General features: G+C 46.7%; 2 protein-coding genes and 1 non-coding gene across 6 annotated transcripts in view; 1 reads left to right on the top strand and 2 right to left on the bottom strand.

The window, feature by feature from the left end:
- The window catches only part of LOC119433670 (metalloprotease TIKI1), a 128,114-nt gene extending 120,948 nt beyond the window's left edge, over window positions 1-7,166 (bottom strand). The window contains exon 1 of the mRNA XM_037700922.2: window positions 6,976-7,166. Coding sequence (XP_037556850.1) covers window positions 6,976-7,062 — 87 coding nt within the window. The 5' untranslated portion in view covers window positions 7,063-7,166. The remainder of the gene's footprint in view (window positions 1-6,975) is intronic.
- Window positions 1-20,040, top strand: part of LOC119433668 (uncharacterized) — a 96,658-nt gene that overhangs the window by 47,422 nt on the left and 29,196 nt on the right. For 2 of the 4 annotated variants that reach the window (XM_049659411.1, XM_049659413.1), the window contains exons 2-4: window positions 17,545-17,618; window positions 17,938-18,009; window positions 19,083-19,201. In XM_049659411.1, coding sequence (XP_049515368.1) covers window positions 17,581-17,618; window positions 17,938-18,009; window positions 19,083-19,201 — 229 coding nt within the window. In that variant the 5' untranslated portion in view covers window positions 17,545-17,580. Of the gene's footprint in view, window positions 1-17,337; window positions 17,447-17,544; window positions 17,619-17,937; window positions 18,010-19,082; window positions 19,202-20,040 lie in introns of those variants that run through there. The other 2 variants (XM_049659412.1, XM_049659410.1) reach the window with 2 other exon arrangements.
- On the bottom strand, window positions 17,118-17,190 carry Trnar-acg (transfer RNA arginine (anticodon ACG)). Its single transcript has one exon. It is a non-coding gene; the product is annotated as a tRNA-Arg (tRNA).

Below are 20,040 nucleotides of genomic sequence, written 5' to 3'. Positions count from 1 at the left end.
CGAAGATGTGATTATACGACGTACCATCGTGCGAGTGATTGTATAGGCAATCTCAAAACGGTAAAATAGCCGCACAGACGAGTTTAAGTGTCGCCGCAAGCGCGTCAAATTGGCACCGCCGCGTGCTGTGCCAATTGTCGATGCCGACCGTGGCACGATCGGTCAACCAGAACTCTTTTGTATTATGTTTTGTTCCATCCGCTGGCGATAACTCAATAGTTAAGTGTTGAGCTGCTGACGTAGCGGGTTCGAATCCCGATGAGGGCTGCCGCATTCCGATGAGAGCTGAATGCAAAAATGCTCGTTTACGGCGCTCCGGGTGTGCGTTCAAAGAACCCCGGGTCAACCCGAAGCCCTCCACGGCATTCTTGATAACCTATAGCTGCGCATTTCTGGGACGTTATACCCCCCAAAAATTTTTTTCCGTAGATCCAGAAAGTGAACACCACAGGTTACCTTATACGGCGTATCAGATCTAGTGTATGTGAAATAGATTGAGTGATACCAAAGCAATGATTGAGTGGCCCAAAGCAGCGCATTGGTTATTCGAAACGCCATAGTGTAGGGGCTAATTAAATTATTAAATCCTGGGGTTTTACGTGACAAAAGCACGGTGGCGTCCTTTAGAAATCGACCTATAAGTCGCCTACAGCGTGGCGGGACCGTCAATGTGCATGGGCAAGTGTTATTTGCGAGCCCGTCTTGCAAAGCAACGAGGACCTAGTGCTAAGGCGGAAAATAAATGTCGTTTCTCTCTCTCTCTCTCTCTCTCTCTCTCTGCGCGCTTCGAGTTAGGCAAGGCCGATAAGCATAGTTGATTGCAAATCACGCAATAACTTTTTTTCTTTTTTTTTGTACGCGGTAATGCATTTGTTTATTGGATATCTCCGTACACTACCACGTAGAGTTTTCCTTGAACTATGTCCAGCTTATTGTGCCAGCTTTAGCTTTTCCTTCTAGAATGTTTCCGGACAAATAAAACTGAATTGTACTGAAATTAACTTTAAGATCACTGAAGTGTTCCAAGCGCGTTTTCTTTGGTCGTATTACCTGTTTTCGGAAGCGCTCGCGTTTGGTTAAAGGCAATTCCAGCAAAGGTATTCCGGTGCTGTCTATCTGGGCGTACGGCACTGTGTGCAGCACGTCTGTCGTTTTGCGCACTGACGTCGTTATGAGTGCCAGCATGGTCTCCGAGAGCTGTTAGCGCGCGCGGTCCGCCAGATTTCGGAGGTCATGGCGCCCGTCGCGAGCTTTCTCGGTAAGCGGCCGCATTGACTCAGATCTTCGTCGAATACCCAATCGAGCGGATTCGAGCAACCACCGTGACCAGTTCTGCGCTCGCAACTGTGAGCGGCAAGAATAAAGACGGCGCCTCACAGATGCGGCCAAGTTTGGCGCTGCTCAAGATGAGCGCATGCACTCGCATGTGCATTAGCATCGGCTGGTAGTGAACGCATCTGCTTCGTAAAAGACAAACACATGTATACGCGAAGAGAACCGACTTTCACCGCTGTTATTAGCGCTCGCCGGCCATAAACAGAGCTCGGCGCTCAATGTTTGCCTTGCGTGTGCCTCCGCTGCCATCGGCGGTGCGCTGCACACCTGTAATTACACGACGAGGGAGCAGCGATCCTCTCGTGCTGAGCGTAATTACCAGAGATGAGAGCTCGCAATTAAAGGCACGCCGACGAATCGCGCGCTCTCCGCCCGCTTCTAACTATACCCGCACAGACCCGCTGGCACGCACAAACACCGGCGAAGAAAGAGGACTCATCGAACCACGTAATCTGCACGGTTTGAAGAAGCAGCGCGGTGCGCCGCCAAGGAGAGACACTAAAGCCCGACACGGGGGGCTTCCGGCTGAGCTCAGCCTGGCTGTCACGCCAATTCCTCGTACGCCGGAATGACCTGCCGGTGGCTGCAGTTTGTGGATGACAGCACTGTGTATACAAGCGATGTGTTTACAAAAACCTGGCTGGGCAGCATTCATACCTAGTGGCGTTCAACAGTCCAAGCGGTATACATTGTTTGTAAACAGCAATCGCTATCCACACTCGTACGTCAACAAAGTTGGTAGTTGTTGGTCGAACTAAGGTATCTGAGCGGGCAGGTATAGAAAGGAATGAAAGAGAGAGCAGCATAGAGCAGCATCGCGCACACACCTGTCTCTCTTCACGGCAGCGTACTACGCTGCTCCCGGCCAAACCAGGTGTGAGAAAGTATATCCTTCGTCTAAACCATTTACAGACGCCACAATTTCGCCTCTCACTCAGGAGTCAAAGCGCCATTTTACAAGCGATGTCTTGCACTGGAATGCTTGCGGGTACACGGAGGCAACGTATAGTTCACCAAGAAAAAGTAAGAAAAAAAAAAAAAAGCTTTTGTCAAAGCCTGCTTTGCCACAGTAAGAGTCTTTGTTGGGAGAAGCCCACTTCTGTGAGCACCTTCGTTTTCAATTAGTAACACCTTGGTTGGGGCTTGTTGGTTCATCTTCAGAACTATACTCAAGCAGCGCGACTGGTACAAGGATACACAGAAATACAGACCACAGAACAGGGCTGTTCTATGTTATTTTTGAGTCTGTTTTTCCTTGTATCAGTCGCGCGGTTTGAGTATAGCTCGTTTCGAAGTATCAGGCATTTCAAGCGTTTTGCGATGCAGACTGCGGGGCGCGCTCTGCATGCTCATAGGACGATGATTAGGATTACCAGTAAAGTGGCCTATACAGCGGATAGCAGCACGACAAACAGGGAGCGTCGAATACCGTGCTGCGAGTGACAAATGTAGCAGAGTTTGGGGGAGAGAGAAAAAAAGGTAAAGGAAGAACAGGGAGGTTAACCAGAGGTTATCTCCGGTTGGCTACCCTGTACCGGGGGAGGGGTAAAGGGATTCGACAGGAGAGAGAGAAAGAAATCGAGTCTAAAGGTGTGCCTAGAAATATAATGGGTTGTCAAAGCCTGCGACCCAAAATGCAGTCGGAGGAGAGCAAAATGACATGGAAGTCATCGGAAGTGCTGCGTCATGTCGCACGAGGGAAGCCTTCACATTCACCGTGTTTTAAACGGCGACAACTAAGGAAATGTTGATTCCAGAATCCATTAGCAGCCTTTATTTTCAATATGCATTGAGAGGGCATGGCGCTCCTCGCCTTCTTTGCGGCGCACAGTCCATCGCCAGTCGCGCTTAAAAGTAATCCGAATTAGTGAACTGAATTTTGTCGTAAGAAGGATGAGAAATGATACACACACGCTGGAGCATTCGAGAACGCCGAAAGAGCGCGACGGAAGACATAAACCACGCGCATAAATTCTGGAGCGCGATGGCGCGCGCTTGGCCACGGCAGCATATAATTATAACGTGGTGTCACGTAAAGTAACCAAAAAAGCAACTTAATCTTCACGTTTTCAACTTAATGTAACCTGTTTCTCCACTTTTTGGAATTCGATTTACGTTTAAAATATAATCAGTGTGCACTAGACGTCTTAATATTTAATGCAGCGCCTCTTGTATACTAATTCCACAGAAAGCTTTACCGCGCGTATACACCAATGAGTTGCAAAAGCGCCAAGCAGTATGCAACTCATATTTCGGCGAACTGTTTGTAGATTTTGCTTCTAATTAGTGCGATTTGCGGGCGGAGCGTATGGCGCAAAACTTCCGTATATAGTCCATTGTATTGCATGCCACGATAGCACGAAGAAGCTGAAAAAAAAAAAGCTAACCAGCCGTTGAAGACGTGCCCGCAAGCGATACCAGTTATATACTGCGCATTTGGCCCGGCTTCTGGCTCGCGCACATTATACCTCGCGGGTGTTGAGCATGGCGCCTGCCGCACTGCTTTGAGAAATGGTGTAGGCTTCAAGTCGACACGTGCGCCGGAGCGATATTCCTTCAAGACTTCCGGTGCCTGAATTTTCTGAAATACGTAGTTCTCGCTTTTTCAACTTCCCCATCCTCGAGAGCCCATTATAGAAGGCCTTGCGCACGATAACCTACGTGCCCCAAGGTGAGAACAGCGTCAATACTGTGCAGAGAAAGTGATATTGCGCGAAAATAAAGGTAAAAATGTCAGCCACTTTCATTTCATGGGACGCTGATGACATGCTTATTGCTTTATAACCAGCATTGGTATCTCATCATTCGCCTCCTTCTAAACCTGGTTGCAAGGTACCAACACATAACCGCCGTGGTTGCTCAGTGGCTATGGTGTTGGGCTGCTGAGCACGAGGTCGCGGGATCGAATCCCGGCCACGGCGGCCGCATTTCGATGGGGGCGAAATGCGAAAACACCCGTGCACTTAGATTTAGGTGCACGTTAAAGAACCCCAGGTGGTCCAAATTTCCGGAGTCCCCCACTACGGCGTGTCTCATAATCAGATCTGGTTTTGGCACGTAAAACCCCATAATTTTTTTTAATGTACCAACACAGAGCTTTAGCCACAGAGCCACAAGGTGGCAGGCCTTACACGGGCACGCTCTTTCGTCCGGCGACACAGAGCAGGTACAAGGCAGATTACCATATTGCGGCGCGACTGACACAGAAACAGACTATATAAACATGGCGTAATCAGGACACGTTGTTGAGCAGTTATGTGCTTCCAGAACAGCATCTTGTGAAAGCTAGGTAACAATCGCACACAAAAGCGCCTTTTTCTGCGAGTGTCTGCAGCTCTTCTCTGTGGCCATGCTACAACCAAAGAAGTGGTGTAGGGTGCTTCGATGCGCGCGCCCTAATTGAATGCGTGGCAATGGCGGGAAATGGACGCTTCGGATTGACATTTTCTTCTTCCCGGAGAGCTACGACAACTGGAAGACGAGTCTGACGACTAACGGTCCCTCTGTCACAATCGTTTAATCTCCATTCTAACAATGTGTATATGACACTACTGTCACTTTATTACTACATAAAAAAAATGTTGCTGAAACACAGACCTTTCGAACGGGCTATTGGTTCGATTCCCAGCAATTGACCAGCACTGCAGAAGTTTATTTGCTCTGTTCCTCAATAATATTGGCACATCACGTTCCGCAAGTATACGTGCGAAACCCTCGAGTGCTTGGCCGAAAATACATGTCTTGAGACGTGCGAACGCTCCAGTGCATCGCTCGTCATGTTTCTCCCTGTCGGTCCCAGTTCTGGTGCTGCTTTTATCATATAAGCTATGTACCATGTAGACAGGATGAACATAGTTTGGTCGTAACAGAAACATTGGTCGGAAATGCACTTTGTGGCTCGGCGCAAGCAGCAGCAAGCAGTGTCGAGACGCTAGTACAAGTGCCAGGGTGAATCCATTATTGATATACCCCGCTTCTGTGAAAATCGCAAGCTATATTGGCCTCGTTTTGCCAGCTTGTTGCGTGATTGAATTTCCAGGTACAGTTGCGAAGATAAATGGAACTTATCTGTTACGCGCGGCTATCCAAAGGCAAACTCTGATAACAACGCTTTATGTGTATTAGCCTTATTATACCTTGTATAAGGAAATCATAGCGAAGCATGCAAACTATGTCATTCCCTTTTTGTCGTACGAATAAAAAGGCCTAAACATTTCCTAGAAGCTACGTTCAGGCTGCACTTCCGGAATACCACTTTTTATTTGTTTATTTCTGTTTTTCTATTTTACAGTGTGGAGATGTAAGCCAAAACGAGACGCCGAAGACGATGCGAGCTTCAAAATACTGCAACAGCTCTCTACGACGTTATGGATTTTGACAGCGTCTTCTCGAGGCTAGTTTGAAGAATTCCTGCACAAACACGGTCGGAAATGCAGAGAAATTCGTGATGTAACACTATAACGTCACTGGTTGCGCCGTTTGGCGCGAAATTCAAAACGAGAAATTTGTCGTTAATTATCTCCACAAACAAATTGTTATTAGTATTTAGATGTAGAAGCGTCACGCAAGAAAAATAACAAATATAAAGAAAATAATTTGATAAACGCGATACATACACGAACACAATCACACAAAGATTGTCTCATCAACGTGCCCCAGCACCAAATAACGTTTTCCCGCCAACCATACACATATAGTCCTTGCGAGCTTAAACAGCTGATTTAGTGTTTCTCTTTAGTGACCCTTTATTGAAAGTTCACCTACCATTCGCTCTGTGATTTACGCATATGAAGTTATTGTGAAATAATTTTTGGGTGTTTAACCGTCCAACGCACACTGTGTGATATGACTCGTATGAGTGACTCCGTAGTGGAGAGTTCTGGTTTCAAGCTGACCACGTATTCTTTTCTTTTTTTTTTTTTTCGTTGCTACGCCCGCGAGCATTCCTGAATCCATAGTAATGCGGCTGCGGTCTAGACTTCAAAGTCGCGACATCACGATGAGCAGCGGAACGCCACTAAGCCATCGTGGTGCAGAATATTTCGTCACGGGTCCTGTTTATGTGACGCGCTACGTGTCCTCACGCGGCCGCTATAGGGACACGGGTGTATGGGGAGTGCAACATGCACTTCAGCGCGACAACGCACTTTTTATCTTGGAAATATTGATGCCCACAGTGCTTGGGGACGTAATCTCGGACGATATCAACTTTCGGCCACTCTATATCACTTTCGCGTGACGTACATAGTACACTATTTTCTTTTTTCTTTCTTACGAAAGTAATCCAGCGCTACTTTTCAAGACGAGGACACAGAAAGACACGACATGACCTCGTGTCCTCGTCCTCGTCTTGAAAAATAGCGCTGGATTACTGTCGTAAGAAAGAAAAAATGATGCACCACCAACTAGCCCGGCAGCGTGTTACATAGAACAGGGCGCGTTGTATGATTCGGGCGGCTTTGGCTCAACCAGCCAATCGGCGCGCACTACGTCTCCGAAAGAGACCGTCTGAGACGTACGTACATTCCCTGCCCCGTCGCAGCGTGTTTTCAAGCGCGGACGCAGCACCTCGGCTCGTCAACGCGCGTCGGCGCGCGACGCACGTGTCGGTGCACGTGTCCAGCGAGCGTCGCTGCTCACCTGTGCTGGCGGCGGCAGCAGCAGGCAGCAGCAGCACGCGATCGAGGTGCACAGCACTAGCAGGCCCCGGTGGCCGCACACCGGCATGCTGCTCACGGTCTCCCCGCGCACCGGCGACCACGACGACGCTGGGACCACGCTGGCGACGGAGCCATCCGCGTTCCTCTCCGTGAGCGCAGCTACTGCTGGACTCCACAACACTGGCCGACTGAGCGTCGGCGTTTCCCTCTCACCGCCCCTGCCTCGTGGCGGCGCTGGCTGCGCCGCTCCTCCCATCGAGGGCGGAAGACACGCGTCCCCTCCTCGACAGACGCTTGCCGGATGGTGTCCCAGCCTTTACGGCTCTCGTACCGCACCGCCAGGCGGGCTGTTTCCGAATTTTCTTCGGAAACTGTAACGCGCAACCAGAACTTACCGTTGGGCGATATGGTATGAGACAGGCCCGTAAAGGGTTTAAGCATGCTTGCGCGCGACAAACGAAGCGATGGAGATGGCTGTCGCATTCGCTCGTCGCGTACAAGTCGTACCCCACGTAAGCGACGACTTTGAGCGACGTATCCCCGATGTTGCTGGTATGAGGGCAGCAAATACGCGCCGAAACTGGTGTGACGCGTGCTTTATTAATTTTAGTTAATGTGTTTTACTGTAAAGAGCAGCATAAATATTTCTAAGGGTCTTGCACTAGGTTCTTATCCTTGCGCGTATCAAAATTTTGTCGTTTGTTCCGTGCGACAATCGGTAGCACTTGACTGGTGTAAGTACTCTTCCGGCTTCGCGCTATTGGCTAGTCGCTCATAGCACTTCCGGGCGACGAGCGACGAATTCTAGATATCCAGAACCGAGCGATCGAGCGATCTGTTTGTGCGACGGCTCGTTTCGTCGATCGTCGCTGTCGCGCACAAAATCGCTGTCATGCGATTTGGACTTAAGGGGTCCTGACACCCCCCGAAATTGTCGCTGCCGCGATTTACTGCTCAGCACAACTTACATATCATCCTCAGCCTATCTTTATGTCCACTGCAGGGCGGAGGCCTCTCCCAGCGATCTCCAATTACACCCGTCTTGCGATATATCTGAGTCCAACTTGCGCCTGCAAATTTCCTAATTTCATCACCCCACCAAATTTTCTGCCGTCCTTGACTGCTCTTCTCTTCCCTTGGCGCCTATTCTGTAACTCTAATGGTCCGACGGTTGTCTGCCCTACGCATTACAGCCTGCCCAGCTCCATTTCTTTCTCTTAATGTCAGTTAGAATATCGAATTAGAAACTATAGTACAACTTACATACATGTACGTGTAATTATATCTACATGTCAATATATGTGTACTGTATCTTTATACGATTATATTGTCAGCGTTGAGCTTGATTCACGCGAGAATAGAAATCTTTCAGAATGGCCACTGTTGTCCCCGCAAGACCCCTCCAGGAAATAATTCCTCGTATAAGGCCCTGCTATGAGACCACTTAGCAGAGCAGCGAGACGCAGTGCAACACAATCCTGCTCGTTCCGTCCAACGCTGATATGTTTATCAGGCAAGTACAACGACAAAACTTTAAGAAGGGAGCGCTCGTGTTTTGTCGTGTTTCCGTTTAGTCGTGCTTTCTCTAGGGTGTAGGTGCGCTGGCTTGCTTCGGTTGAGTGGCAGTGTGGTTTGGCTTGGCTATTTTGCCAACCGCATGAGTAGTGAACGTCTTATCACTTCAGTTTCACTGGTGCAGCAAAATGATGAGTCGGGGGTGAAGGGACAGAACGTAACAAGCCATCGTTGGGCCGAATAAACATGACCATGAAAACCATTGTCACAATGTTATCGCGCAGCTGTCTGTGTTCTTCGTAGACGAAGCCTTTCTTGGCGAGTCAGCCCCCCTCCCCCCCCCCCCCCCTATTTTTTTCTGTATGTGGTATGCATAGCTGCCAATTTCCCCGATTTGTCAGGGAGACTCCCGAATTCTGACCGATCTTCTCGATTCTACATAAATCTCCCGAAAAGGTACCCAACACCACCGCGGAAAAAAAAGAAAGAAGAAACGAAAAAAAGAAGAAAGAAAACCGTCAGGCGCAGCACAGCCGCATCGTAATTTTCATTACGTGGTAGGTAGCTAGCCTAAATAAGATTTAAATCCAAGCCATTTGTGCGTATGCAGTTTTCTAGGCACTATAAGGCAGTGTATGCCTAACATATTATTAGAGTTACAGAATGGATACCAAGAGGACGGAAGCGCAATCGAGGACGGCTGAAAAATAGGGGGTGATGAAGTTAGGAAATTTGCAGGTGCAAGTTGGAATCAGCTTGCGCAGGACAGGGGTAATTGGAGATCGCAGGGGGAGGCCTTCGTCCTGCAGTGGACATAAATATAGGATGATGATGATTATGATGATGATGATGATGATTAACTTACTAGTTCGCTTAATATCTAGGCATGCGTTGAGGGAGGCGCGTGAGGCAAAGGTCTAATATCCGTTGCAGAATGACCGGTTCCCTTAACTCAGCTTCGCCACTACACAGCCACGTTAGGCAGTGATGCATATCAAGAGTGGAAAGGGGCCTCTGTCGCGCGACATGATGCGTGTTCCTAATTAAACACGCGCGCACGCACCGTCTCCGGTCACAGTACGAGCACTGAGACGTCTAATAACTGTAATATCAGCCATCCAGAGTGGTTTTCAGGAATTTTTAAATCCCACGACCGTGTCTCTCAAGTCCTGGCTGTCCAGTACGCCCGTGATAGGGCTAGGAGGCTTGACCTCCCGGTCCCAACGTGGGACTAGCCAGACAAGTGGCAACACCCTGTACAGGACCAGAATAAAGTTTTTTTTCCATTCCTCCATCCACAGCTCTTTCTTACACTGCTGTGGCCGGAAAAAAAAAATAAAAAGCGAAGTTATTTTCTTTGGTCACTTGCCCTTTGCTGTTCGGATAATGTTTCATGGCAGCCTCGTGAATCTCATGTATATTGTCGCAAGAGGCGAAGAACGGCACACAGAACGACGGTGGTGCGACAACGAACACAGGTTCTATATTCAAGGCCCAACAATAATTGTCCGCGCCAACTTTATCTTCTTCGGAGAGAGAGATGCTTGCGCTTGTGTCCCTCCCTTCATTGTCTTCTTAGTCGTGACACTGCCTCCCTTCTAAGAAAGCATCGTCCCGATGCTTTATCGTGACGACGCCAGGATCTGTCCACGCGTATGCTGCAGTGATTTCATTCGGACAAGTAAGGTTTCATCCAGACGACGTGCACAATCTCCGGTGTATGCCGTCGACGCCTTGAGCACCAGTGGATCGAGTATTTAGTAATGTACACGTGCATTCGTGTAACTAAACGCGAAATAAACCGAATCAGGAAAATGTCTACGGATATTCTGTGTGCTCGCATCATCTCTCCGGCGCGGAAGAAGTAGCGACTACATCTACGCCGCAATGGCATCATCATCATCAGCCTATATTTATGTCCACTGCAGGACGAAGGCCTCTTCCTGCGATCTCCAATTACCCCTGTCTTGCGCTAGGTGATTCCAACATGCGCCTGTGAATTTGCTAACTTCATCACTCCACCGAGTTTTCTGCCGTCCTCGACTGCGCTTCCCTTCTCTTGGTATCCATTCTGTAACTCTAATGGTCCACCGGTTATCCATCCTACGCATTACATGGCCTACCCAGCTCCACTTTTTCCGCTTAATGTCAACTATAATATCGGCTATCCCTGTTTGTTCTCTGATCCACTCCGCTCTCATCCTGTCTCTTAACGTTAGGCCTAACATTTTTCTTTCCATCGCTCTTTGTGCGGTCCTTAACTTGTTCTCGGGCTTCTTTGTTAACCTCTAGGTTTCTGCCCCATATGTTAGCACCGGTAGAATGCAATGATCGTACCCTTTTCTTTTCAACGACAGTGGTAAGCTCCCAGTCAGGATTTGGAAATGCCTGCCGTATGCACTCCAACCCAATTTTATTCTTCCGTAAATTTCCTTATCATGATCAGGGTCCCTTGTGAGTAATTGACCTAGATAAACATACTCCATTACAGACTCTAGAGGCTGACTGACGATCCTGAATTCTTGTTCCCTTGCCAGGCTACTGAACATTATCTTTGTCTTCTGCATATTAATCTTCAACCCCACTCTTACACTTTCTCGATTAAGACCGGTCCTCAATCATTTGCTGTAATTCGTCGCCATTGTTGCTGAATAGGACAATGTCATCTGCAAACCGAAGGTTGCCGAGATATTCGCCGTTGATTCTCACTCCTAAGCCTTCCCAGTCTAAGAGCTTGAATACTTCTTCTAAGCATGCAGTGAATAGCATTGGGGAGAGTGTGTCTCCTTTCCTGACCCCTTTCTTGATAGGTAACTTTCTACTTTTCTTGTGGAGAACCAAGGTTGCTGTGCAATCCTTGTAGATATTTGCCAATATATTCACGTATGCATCCTGTACTCCTTGGTTACGTAATGCCTCTATGACTGCTGGTATCTCTACTGAATCAAATGCATTTTCATAATCTATGAAAGCCATATAGAGAGGTTGATTGTACTCCGCAGATTTCTCTATTACCTGGTTGATGACATGGATATGATCCATCGTAGAATATATCTTCCTGAAGCCAGCCTGTTCTCTTGGTTGGCTGAAGTCAAGTGTTACCCTGATTCTATTTGAAATCACCTTGGTGAATATTTTATACAATACTGGGAGCAAGCTAATGGGTCTATAATTCTTAAATTCTTTAACGTCTCCCTTCTTATGGATGAGTATATAATGTTGGCGTTCTTCCAGCTTTCTGGTACACTTGAAGTCGTGAAGCATTACGTATGAAGGGCCGCGAGCTTTTCAAGTACGATATCTCCTCCATCCTTGATTAAATCGACTGTCATTCCATCTTCTCCAGCAGCTTTTCCCCTGGTAATATTATTCAAGGCCTTTCTAACTTCATCGCTAGTTATAGAAGGGGCCTCTGTGTCCTGTTCATCACTACTTCGAATGAAAGTAGCTTGGCTGCTCTGGTAACTGTACAGGTAACTATAGAATTCTTCCGCTTCTTTTACTTTGTCATCGAAATTGCTGATGATATTACCCTACTTATCTTTCAGTGCATGCATTTTGCCTTGTCCTGTGCCTAGTTTTCTTCTCACTGATTTCATGCTGCGTCCATATTTCACTGCTTCCTCAATCTTTTCCACGTTGTTATAGTAATTCCTGTGTATTATTTATGCGACTTTACTGATGCTGCATTTTTTTTAGAACTTCAACAGTGGCATCGCGCTTGACACTCGATGCAAAAAAAGCCATCACGGTGATGGGACGCACGATGACTCAAAGAGCCAGAAAGGGCCACAGCTGATGAATAGGACCGACAGATCGTAGCAGCGTCTGTTGAAGACCCCTTTCTCAGCGCCGGGAAATTCGGGACATTCTGGGATTGGAGGTTTCCACGCAAACCATACGTCGGAGGCTCCATTCAGCCGCGATAAAAAGCAGAATTGCTGCTCAGAGGACCCAGCTTGAAAAAAAAAAAAAAAAACGCACAGGGATCAGCTCATGGACTTCGCTTCCGTTGTCCAAAACTGGACACCAGACAACTGGCGGGCCCTTGTGTGCAGCGACGAAGCCACCTTCTGTACACGCTGGGATCACAGGCAACGTGTGTGGCGTCCAGAGAGCAGCCGGTAATATTGGTTTTCTAGCGCGTGTTATGCTGCGAGTATTCCATTAGTTCGCAAAAATTGTCCGCCTAATGTTCTAGACAGAGAGAGAGAATGAGTATATGTTCTTTTATGAAAGACAAAGATTACAGCCATGCTAACAGCGAGACTTAGTCTTAGTACTAATTAGGGTAACTAATTAAAATTGTACGCGTGTGTGGGTTTGAGGATGAGGAATTCATATGTGTACGAGCACGCCTCTAGACAAGAGTATTGTAGCAACGTTATATACTTTAATGCTCGGCATTCGAGCTTCTTCCAATGCCGCGGCTTATTAATGCTGAAGGCAAGTTTTTCTTTTCTTTTTATTAATTAAACAAGTACGGTTTATCATGCCGAGATGACGAAAAATACGTCTGGGATGTTCGCTCCTGTGGGCGCACGTCAGTCACCGTGTGGGCAGCAGTGAGTTATCAAGGCCTAGGACCACTCCGCAGGCTTAAAGGACGTATGACGGCAGCAGCCTACACAGACGTAATGGAAACGGTCCTTTTACCTCACGTACTGGACGGCCCCTTTCCAGACGGACTCTACCACTTGCAGCAGGATGGGGCGTCCGTCCACACAGCCAGTAAAGTTCGAGAGCTTCTTGACAGCCTCGGCGTAATGACCTTAGACTGGCCTGTCAGTATCCCGGACCTCAATATTGTTGAAAATGTATGGGGTCTGATGAAAAAAAAAAAAAAAAAAAATCTCGCCAAACAGCCTGACCTGACAAGATGCAGTTCAGACGATCTGTGGGGCGCTGTTGTCTGCGAAATGACCCCACTCTTGTGGACCACCTTTACGAGTCTCTCCCTGCGAGAATTCAGAGAGTACAGCTTTCTGGTGGATCTGCAAGGCCATATTAGTTTGCCTCACTGCAATCTTCTGCGGCGCCAATGACAAGCACTACGATGAGGGTTCTGCAGTGGCTAAGTCGCCTCTTCCCCGAATTTTGCACTACTGTCAGCATAGACAGTAGTTTTTGAGGTACCTACATGTTTATTTCAATAAATCTTTTAAGTTCAGGATATCTAGGCAGCGTTTTTCTGCATGTGCGATCGAAACCTACAATTATTCGAAATTAACGCATCGTTGGCGAGTTGACGACGAATAAACGATGAAAGTAGGTTTGTAAAATTCACTCCTAACAGATGGAAATAAACACAATGCGCTGTGCAAAATATATGCAAGATAAATGTACGACGTAATGGCGGTATGATGATACCGCGAACTGAGCCTGCAGTATAAGGGCGCCGAGCCTGGCGATTCCACGCTTTTTAAGCGAAGGTTTATAGGCTCACAAGTGACGGCGGTGGTGGTGGCGACGGAGGTCTCGCGCTGAAAAGTGGGCCGATCCTGGCAGTAATGCAGAAAGGGTCCAAGCTCAATAGCACATACCAGGGACAAAAAAGAAAGAGAGAGAGAAAGACCGAGAGAAAGAGAGTATGAGAAAGAGAAAAATATACAAAATCACCACGGTCAGACAAAGCGAAAGAGAAAGAAATAGAGAAAGAAATTTAGACAGAGAGAGAGAAAGAAAGAAAATGAACACGAAGGTCAGAGAGAAATAGGAAGGAAGAGATATAGAAAGAGAGAAAGAACGGAAGAGAGATAAAGAGAGAAAGAAAGAAAATCACCACGAAGGTCAGATACACGGCAAGCTTCGCTTACCCCCATTTTCTCGACAGGGGAAGGCCATGGTGATTTTTTTTTTTTTTAAAGCAAAGCTGTATTGACCCTTTTCGATGAGCAGTTTGCTCTAGAGGAATGAAATGGCGCCTTCGGCGGCGCGCCATACCTTGCCTCAGCCAATGTGCACAAATACGAAACCACTACTGCTTCTGCCCTGCTACTCAGTGGCGCACTGACCGGCGGGGAGGGGTTCGGGTGTTGTACCCCCCCCCCCCCCCTCTGGGGCCGAGTTAAGCCCCCACCCCCGCGTCCAGCACCATCAGTCGAACGTGTACCTTCAGTGCTCTGTGCACATTGTCATTACAATTCAGGAGGTGGCTTGAGGTCGAATTTTCCTGATGGATGGTTGGGAAAACTTTATTAAGCGAGCGAGTTTGGACCCTTCAAGGGCCCAGGGCCACCGCATTAACAAAAACACTCTATCATTCTCTTGTATTTATTCATTCACTCTTAAATTACTTTGCGGAAAACGCTGAAGAAATTAACATCGTCATCATCCTTGGTGCCATTATGATTATAATTCTTAGCCATTTTATTTGCTGTTGGATTCCTCTAGCTAAAGCAAGGAAATTGCATATTATGCAATGAGTTTGTGCGATTTTGTGCGATAGCTGAGTGCGATTTTGGCGAATCTGAATGAGCCCTACTAAACCGTATGTTGTGATTGGGTGCAGTGTCTGGATGAGTTCTTAAGGTATGGGTTCGACCATAGCCTCCTCGATAAAGTTATCGAGGAGGCTATGGTTCGACATTACGCGCTCTCTTCCAAGCGCTAAGGAAACAAAATCCAACCACCACGTGGCTTAATTTTTATGCTGTGTATATACGTTTAGCAACGCCTCTTCGTGCCGATCGATTGCTATGGGGGCGACGATGCATTCTCGTGCTCTTCCCGCGTTTCTCGTGCTTTATTTAAACATTTACTTAGATCTAAAATAGTGGACCCTGTTGATAAAAGCGCCCGATATAACTGGATACCATACTGTGCAAATGCAGCGCATAATTGGTGGATGTTGGCTTTATTTAAACAACGTAAAAGGAAATAAATATAATGCTATATAATTTTACGCTCAACCCACTGCACCTTATTCAAGCTGCCAGAGTAGAATAAAATTATTTGTATGTTCTAGAAAGAGACGAACATGTGGTCTAACAAAGGGTTAGCATCTGGAGCCAATGGTTTCGACAAATGGATGTGTCGAAACGTTGGCTTCAGATCCCTTGTCCAACCAATGTTTATCAAGTCTCCATATATTTCTTGTTTGAACGCGTTGGTCCGTTGAATGATTTTAATAAATTGAATCAGAATAATGAAAGAAACGACTTAACCACTACGAGGATTATTTGATCGCTGCGGACGTTAGAAGGTCCACAGCGTTCTGAACCTTTTACTGGCTTGATAGATCATGGTGTAGCGATAGCACTGCAGCGGATTGCCACGGGCATTCATAGCTGCAGAAGAGCTTGGACAACTTACGCCATCTGAAAAAGAGCCGTTCTCAAGAAATTGTCGATAATTTTTTCAACTCTCATCCGGCCAGATTGCGACATGGACGCACACGCGCGTCCGCAGCCTCTGCTTTGTGTCATGTAACCGGTTCCCCGAACTGCAGTATGCTTGGCGCACATTGTGGACGTGGTCGCATTAGGAGATGACATAGCAAACGAATTGATGCCTGCTCAAGAGAGAGAGGTGGGGGAGGAAGGAAAAGAAAAGGCAAAGAGAGCGAGTGGGAGAGAGAGAGAGAATACATGTGAGATCTCGATCATTCACAGCCGCCTGGGCCTCCCCTGTGGCAAGGAGGAAGATCTCCTCTTCCCCGGCCGACACCACCTTTCTGCACTTCGAGGCGTCGTGGAGTTCCTTGACTCGTCAGGGCTCTCCGCACGCCTCTAAGGACATTTCTACAAGCGGGAAGGCCTCACGGCCTCCCACTCCACCCCGGGCCTGACCGGCCTGGCACAACACCCCTGCAGACTCTGCAGCACACCAAGGCCTTCCATCTCGGCCTGATACGTGCCGCCTATGCCTGCCGGTTTTGCTTCGCCCAGCCATGGCGTCTCCACTCTATCCCTTCTTTCGCTCCCACTTACCCCTCCCCGTTGGCGCTGAGCCGTGCTCCCTCAAGGGCTGCAGAAGATAGCGCCAACCTTTCCCTTTCCCTCAAGAACCACTTACCACCGATCATTCACACGCACTAATTTTGGCGCTGAGCCATGCTCCCTCAGGGGCTGCAGAAGATAGCCTCAACCTTTCCCTTTCCACACGAACCACTTACACGCACTAAGCAAAGTGCAGCGTATTTACCGGCACTCAAGTCTGTCGCCTTCATGTACTATAGCTCCCGTGGCTTGTGAGGCAGGCTCCCAAGACCTTTGCTTTGAGAACTGTAAAAGGCCAATTGCACGACAGTATATGGCGTTGTTTGTCGAACCGGGAACAGTGGCACAGGAGATTACCGATGGTCTTTTCACATCTGTACTTAGTGCACATGGCTGAGTCAGACAGACAAAGAACTTTATTGGTGGTCCTGAGGAACCGCTTCCTTTTCAGGGAGTCCCCGTAGTCGTCGCGGGCCGCACCCACGTCAGCCAAACTCACACCAGTAATTGCAACGCGTCCTGAAAGCTTTGTTTGCAAATGATGAAACGAAATTATATGTTAAAGTATTACTGAAATAATATATATATATATATATATATATATATATATATAAGGCTGAATAAAAATATCTAGCTCATTGTCATTGAAGAAGAAAAAGAAAGGTTGCGAGCCTGCCAGGATTCGAACCTGGAATCTTCTGATCCGTAGTCAGACGCGTTATCCGTTGCGCCACAGGCCCGGGCGAGAATCGAGGCTCTTAAAATTTGTTTTGACAATTTTGACTCAATTACTTACTATGAATATGCCGTCGTTTTGGTTTTAAGGGATAAAAGCAGTGATTTAACGTGAGACGCTTGCGCTAGCAATTTGTTTCAAAATTAAACTGTTTCGAATGACAGCACTTTTCTCGATAACAGCAAATGGGCATAGTCAGGATCAGCCTGAATCAGCCATCAGTTTTCTAGCTTCTGTCATGCTTCTATCGTGTCGACATGGTGGGCATACGCCTCATTTGTCTAGGGGGAACAAAATGGCGCAATTTTCTATTGCCTTATTTTTGCTGTAAGCGTGTACAAATATATCTACGTTTCAGGTATCGGACCCTATTGACACCTAATGCGTTCAATTGATGGAACATTCCACCAACAAGCGTAGCAACGCAAATGGGTGAGCTGCTATTGCTAATGCTTTGGAGCGAAAGTAATGGAAAGACCAATAGGTGTTGATCGCATGGATTGCATGCTGGTGTAAATGGGACCTGTTTGCATGCCAAACTCACCTGAGTTATATGCGGCTATTCTACTCTGATAATTTATTGTTGGCATGTTTTACTTCGTTCGTTGCCACACTTCGCCGACTTCGCTTCTGGTATCCGCTTTCATAACCATGAAACTAAACATAACATCGCATCCCATAATATCGCGTCCCACCGTGTCGGTTCTTCTCGACCGCTGCCGTTCTGAGTGCGTGTCCTTCAACATTTTAGCGACTACTCGTCGTTCCTGTGGAACCAGCTGGTATCCGGGGCGCCTGTCGTGCTCGGCCTTGATGCCTACAGGTGAGAACGGCCTCTCTGCAGAGGCTGGACCTTCCGTAGTTTTGCACCCAACGTGTTGTTGCTTAGATCTTTCTTCATTTGTATTTGTAGCAAGCACTTGTAGCATTTCTGTATCAGCTCAAGGTGCTTTAACCCTTTCAGACGCTATGTAAGTACACAATTGTGTACTCCAAGATAGTGCATCAACAGCAAAAGCATTGATTAAAGTAAGGATATTTAAAATGTGTCCCTGTACATCTTGAACCGCTTCCGACTGAAATAGTGCTGCAAGTTTGAATTACACAGACAAATTGTTTTAGTAAAACGAGTATGGAAGTAGATGGATGGTTATTTTGCCTGGGGTGAGTATGTCATTGTACGTGGTGGGTTCACTTCTTTCATTGTTTTTCACAATGTGTTGTGCCAGTCATAATTTTCGAGTGGCTGAATAGGTGCTTTTCAAGCCTGGTAGACATGAAATAGTTGATGTTCACATGTCTGATGTCCTTGCAGTGAGTCCATGGAGTCCACATTCTCTAAACTTGACAAAACTCACTAAAGAACTGAAATTCTGCAGCTGTAAGCTTTTTATGATTCTGAAGATGTAAGAAATGCGGTGAAAGTAAGTTTTAAATCAACACAACTAATAGGCGCCTGAAAGGGTTAAGTACTAACGAAGAACAACGATGTTGCTTTGCCTGACAGTCTCTCTTTTTTTTTTTTTTTTTTCCATAATGGTGACAATTTATGTTAGATGCAACGCCCATTCAGAAAAGAACACAGTAGTGATTGCGTTGCGACCGAGGGACAGCTAGGAAAGGGGGCGTGTTAGCATATTTGTAAATAGTGTTGCAAGAGAATTCAACACTTCAGTCTGAATACTACTGTGTTAAGGTGCGTAACATTTGGGAGTGCTTATGCAACAGGTCAAAATTCTATTCGAAATGGTAACTTAAAAATTAACCACCTGAACCTTTAAATAAACGTTTACTCTTGGGTCTGTTGTGATAGTGTACTATAGCTGTGCCGACCACGCTGTTTGCAGTATTTCACACTAACTTTAATGATTGTCATTGTACTTGCTTTATGCTCAGGCCACCCACTGTCAAGATTAGAGACCAAGTGTTGAATGCTGCTTTCCGGACGGCATTAGAGAAGCGCACAGAACAGTCTGTGCTTTCTTCGTTGGCTGGTACAGTGCAGTTTTCCACTGGTATGTAGGCACTGCGTCCTTAGGTGTTTGACTTGTATTTCTTGGCAGGTTGGAGGATCATTACTAAGCTAATAGCATAAAAAGTAATGAACGAATAACCAAAAGACAATAAATATCATTGATGTGCTGTTTCATTCTTATGTTGTAATTCTTTGTGTTCCAGGCGTGTTCATTTGCAGCATTTTGTCATCTTGATTTACATTCATTGTATTTATGCTCCAAGGCATCCTAGTTTGACACCACCTGGTTTCAATTTAATAGGGACCTGTGTCGGTTCCTGAAATTCTTGTTTGTCATGTCCTGGTTTAGCTAATTTACTCAAGATCTTCATTTTGCACATTTGGACTACTTATGTACTTACAATATTAACTTTCAGAGTGTTTATAAGTTTAGGAAATGCATTAATTCAGGGTAGCAGTGTTGTCACACTTCTAGTTGCTATTGCACATTGGCTTCTTGTAGAACCTACAAATACGTGAACTAAACACCTTTTGTTTAAGATGCAAGATGAGTGCACGAATTTTTGTTATGGTAAAAAGCTTCAAAAATGTTTAAAAATAGCTCTTCCTGCCTTTCTATCAACACAGTCCTTCCACATTGACCTGTACAGTCAACCGCAAAGGTTTTCAGACTGCAGAATTGGAGAACACATTGAACTTCTGTGCAGTATGTGACCAGAGCCAGTAAAAGTGCACAACGCTATGTTGTTTGCATACTATACTAGTATCGGCTGTAAATTTGAATACTAACTTGTGTTTATATGCTGCGGAGATATTCAGCTTTTTCTCAGACCCCATGGTTTGTAAACTTTTGGAACTGAGTGTACATGTCGCCACACT

The sequence above is a fragment of the Dermacentor silvarum genome, chromosome 11, assembly GCF_013339745.2.
Source record: "Dermacentor silvarum isolate Dsil-2018 chromosome 11, BIME_Dsil_1.4, whole genome shotgun sequence".
NCBI lineage: Eukaryota > Metazoa > Arthropoda > Arachnida > Ixodida > Ixodidae > Dermacentor > Dermacentor silvarum.
Note: the sequence above shows the minus strand (reverse complement) of the source record. Positions and strands in the feature narration are given on the sequence as shown.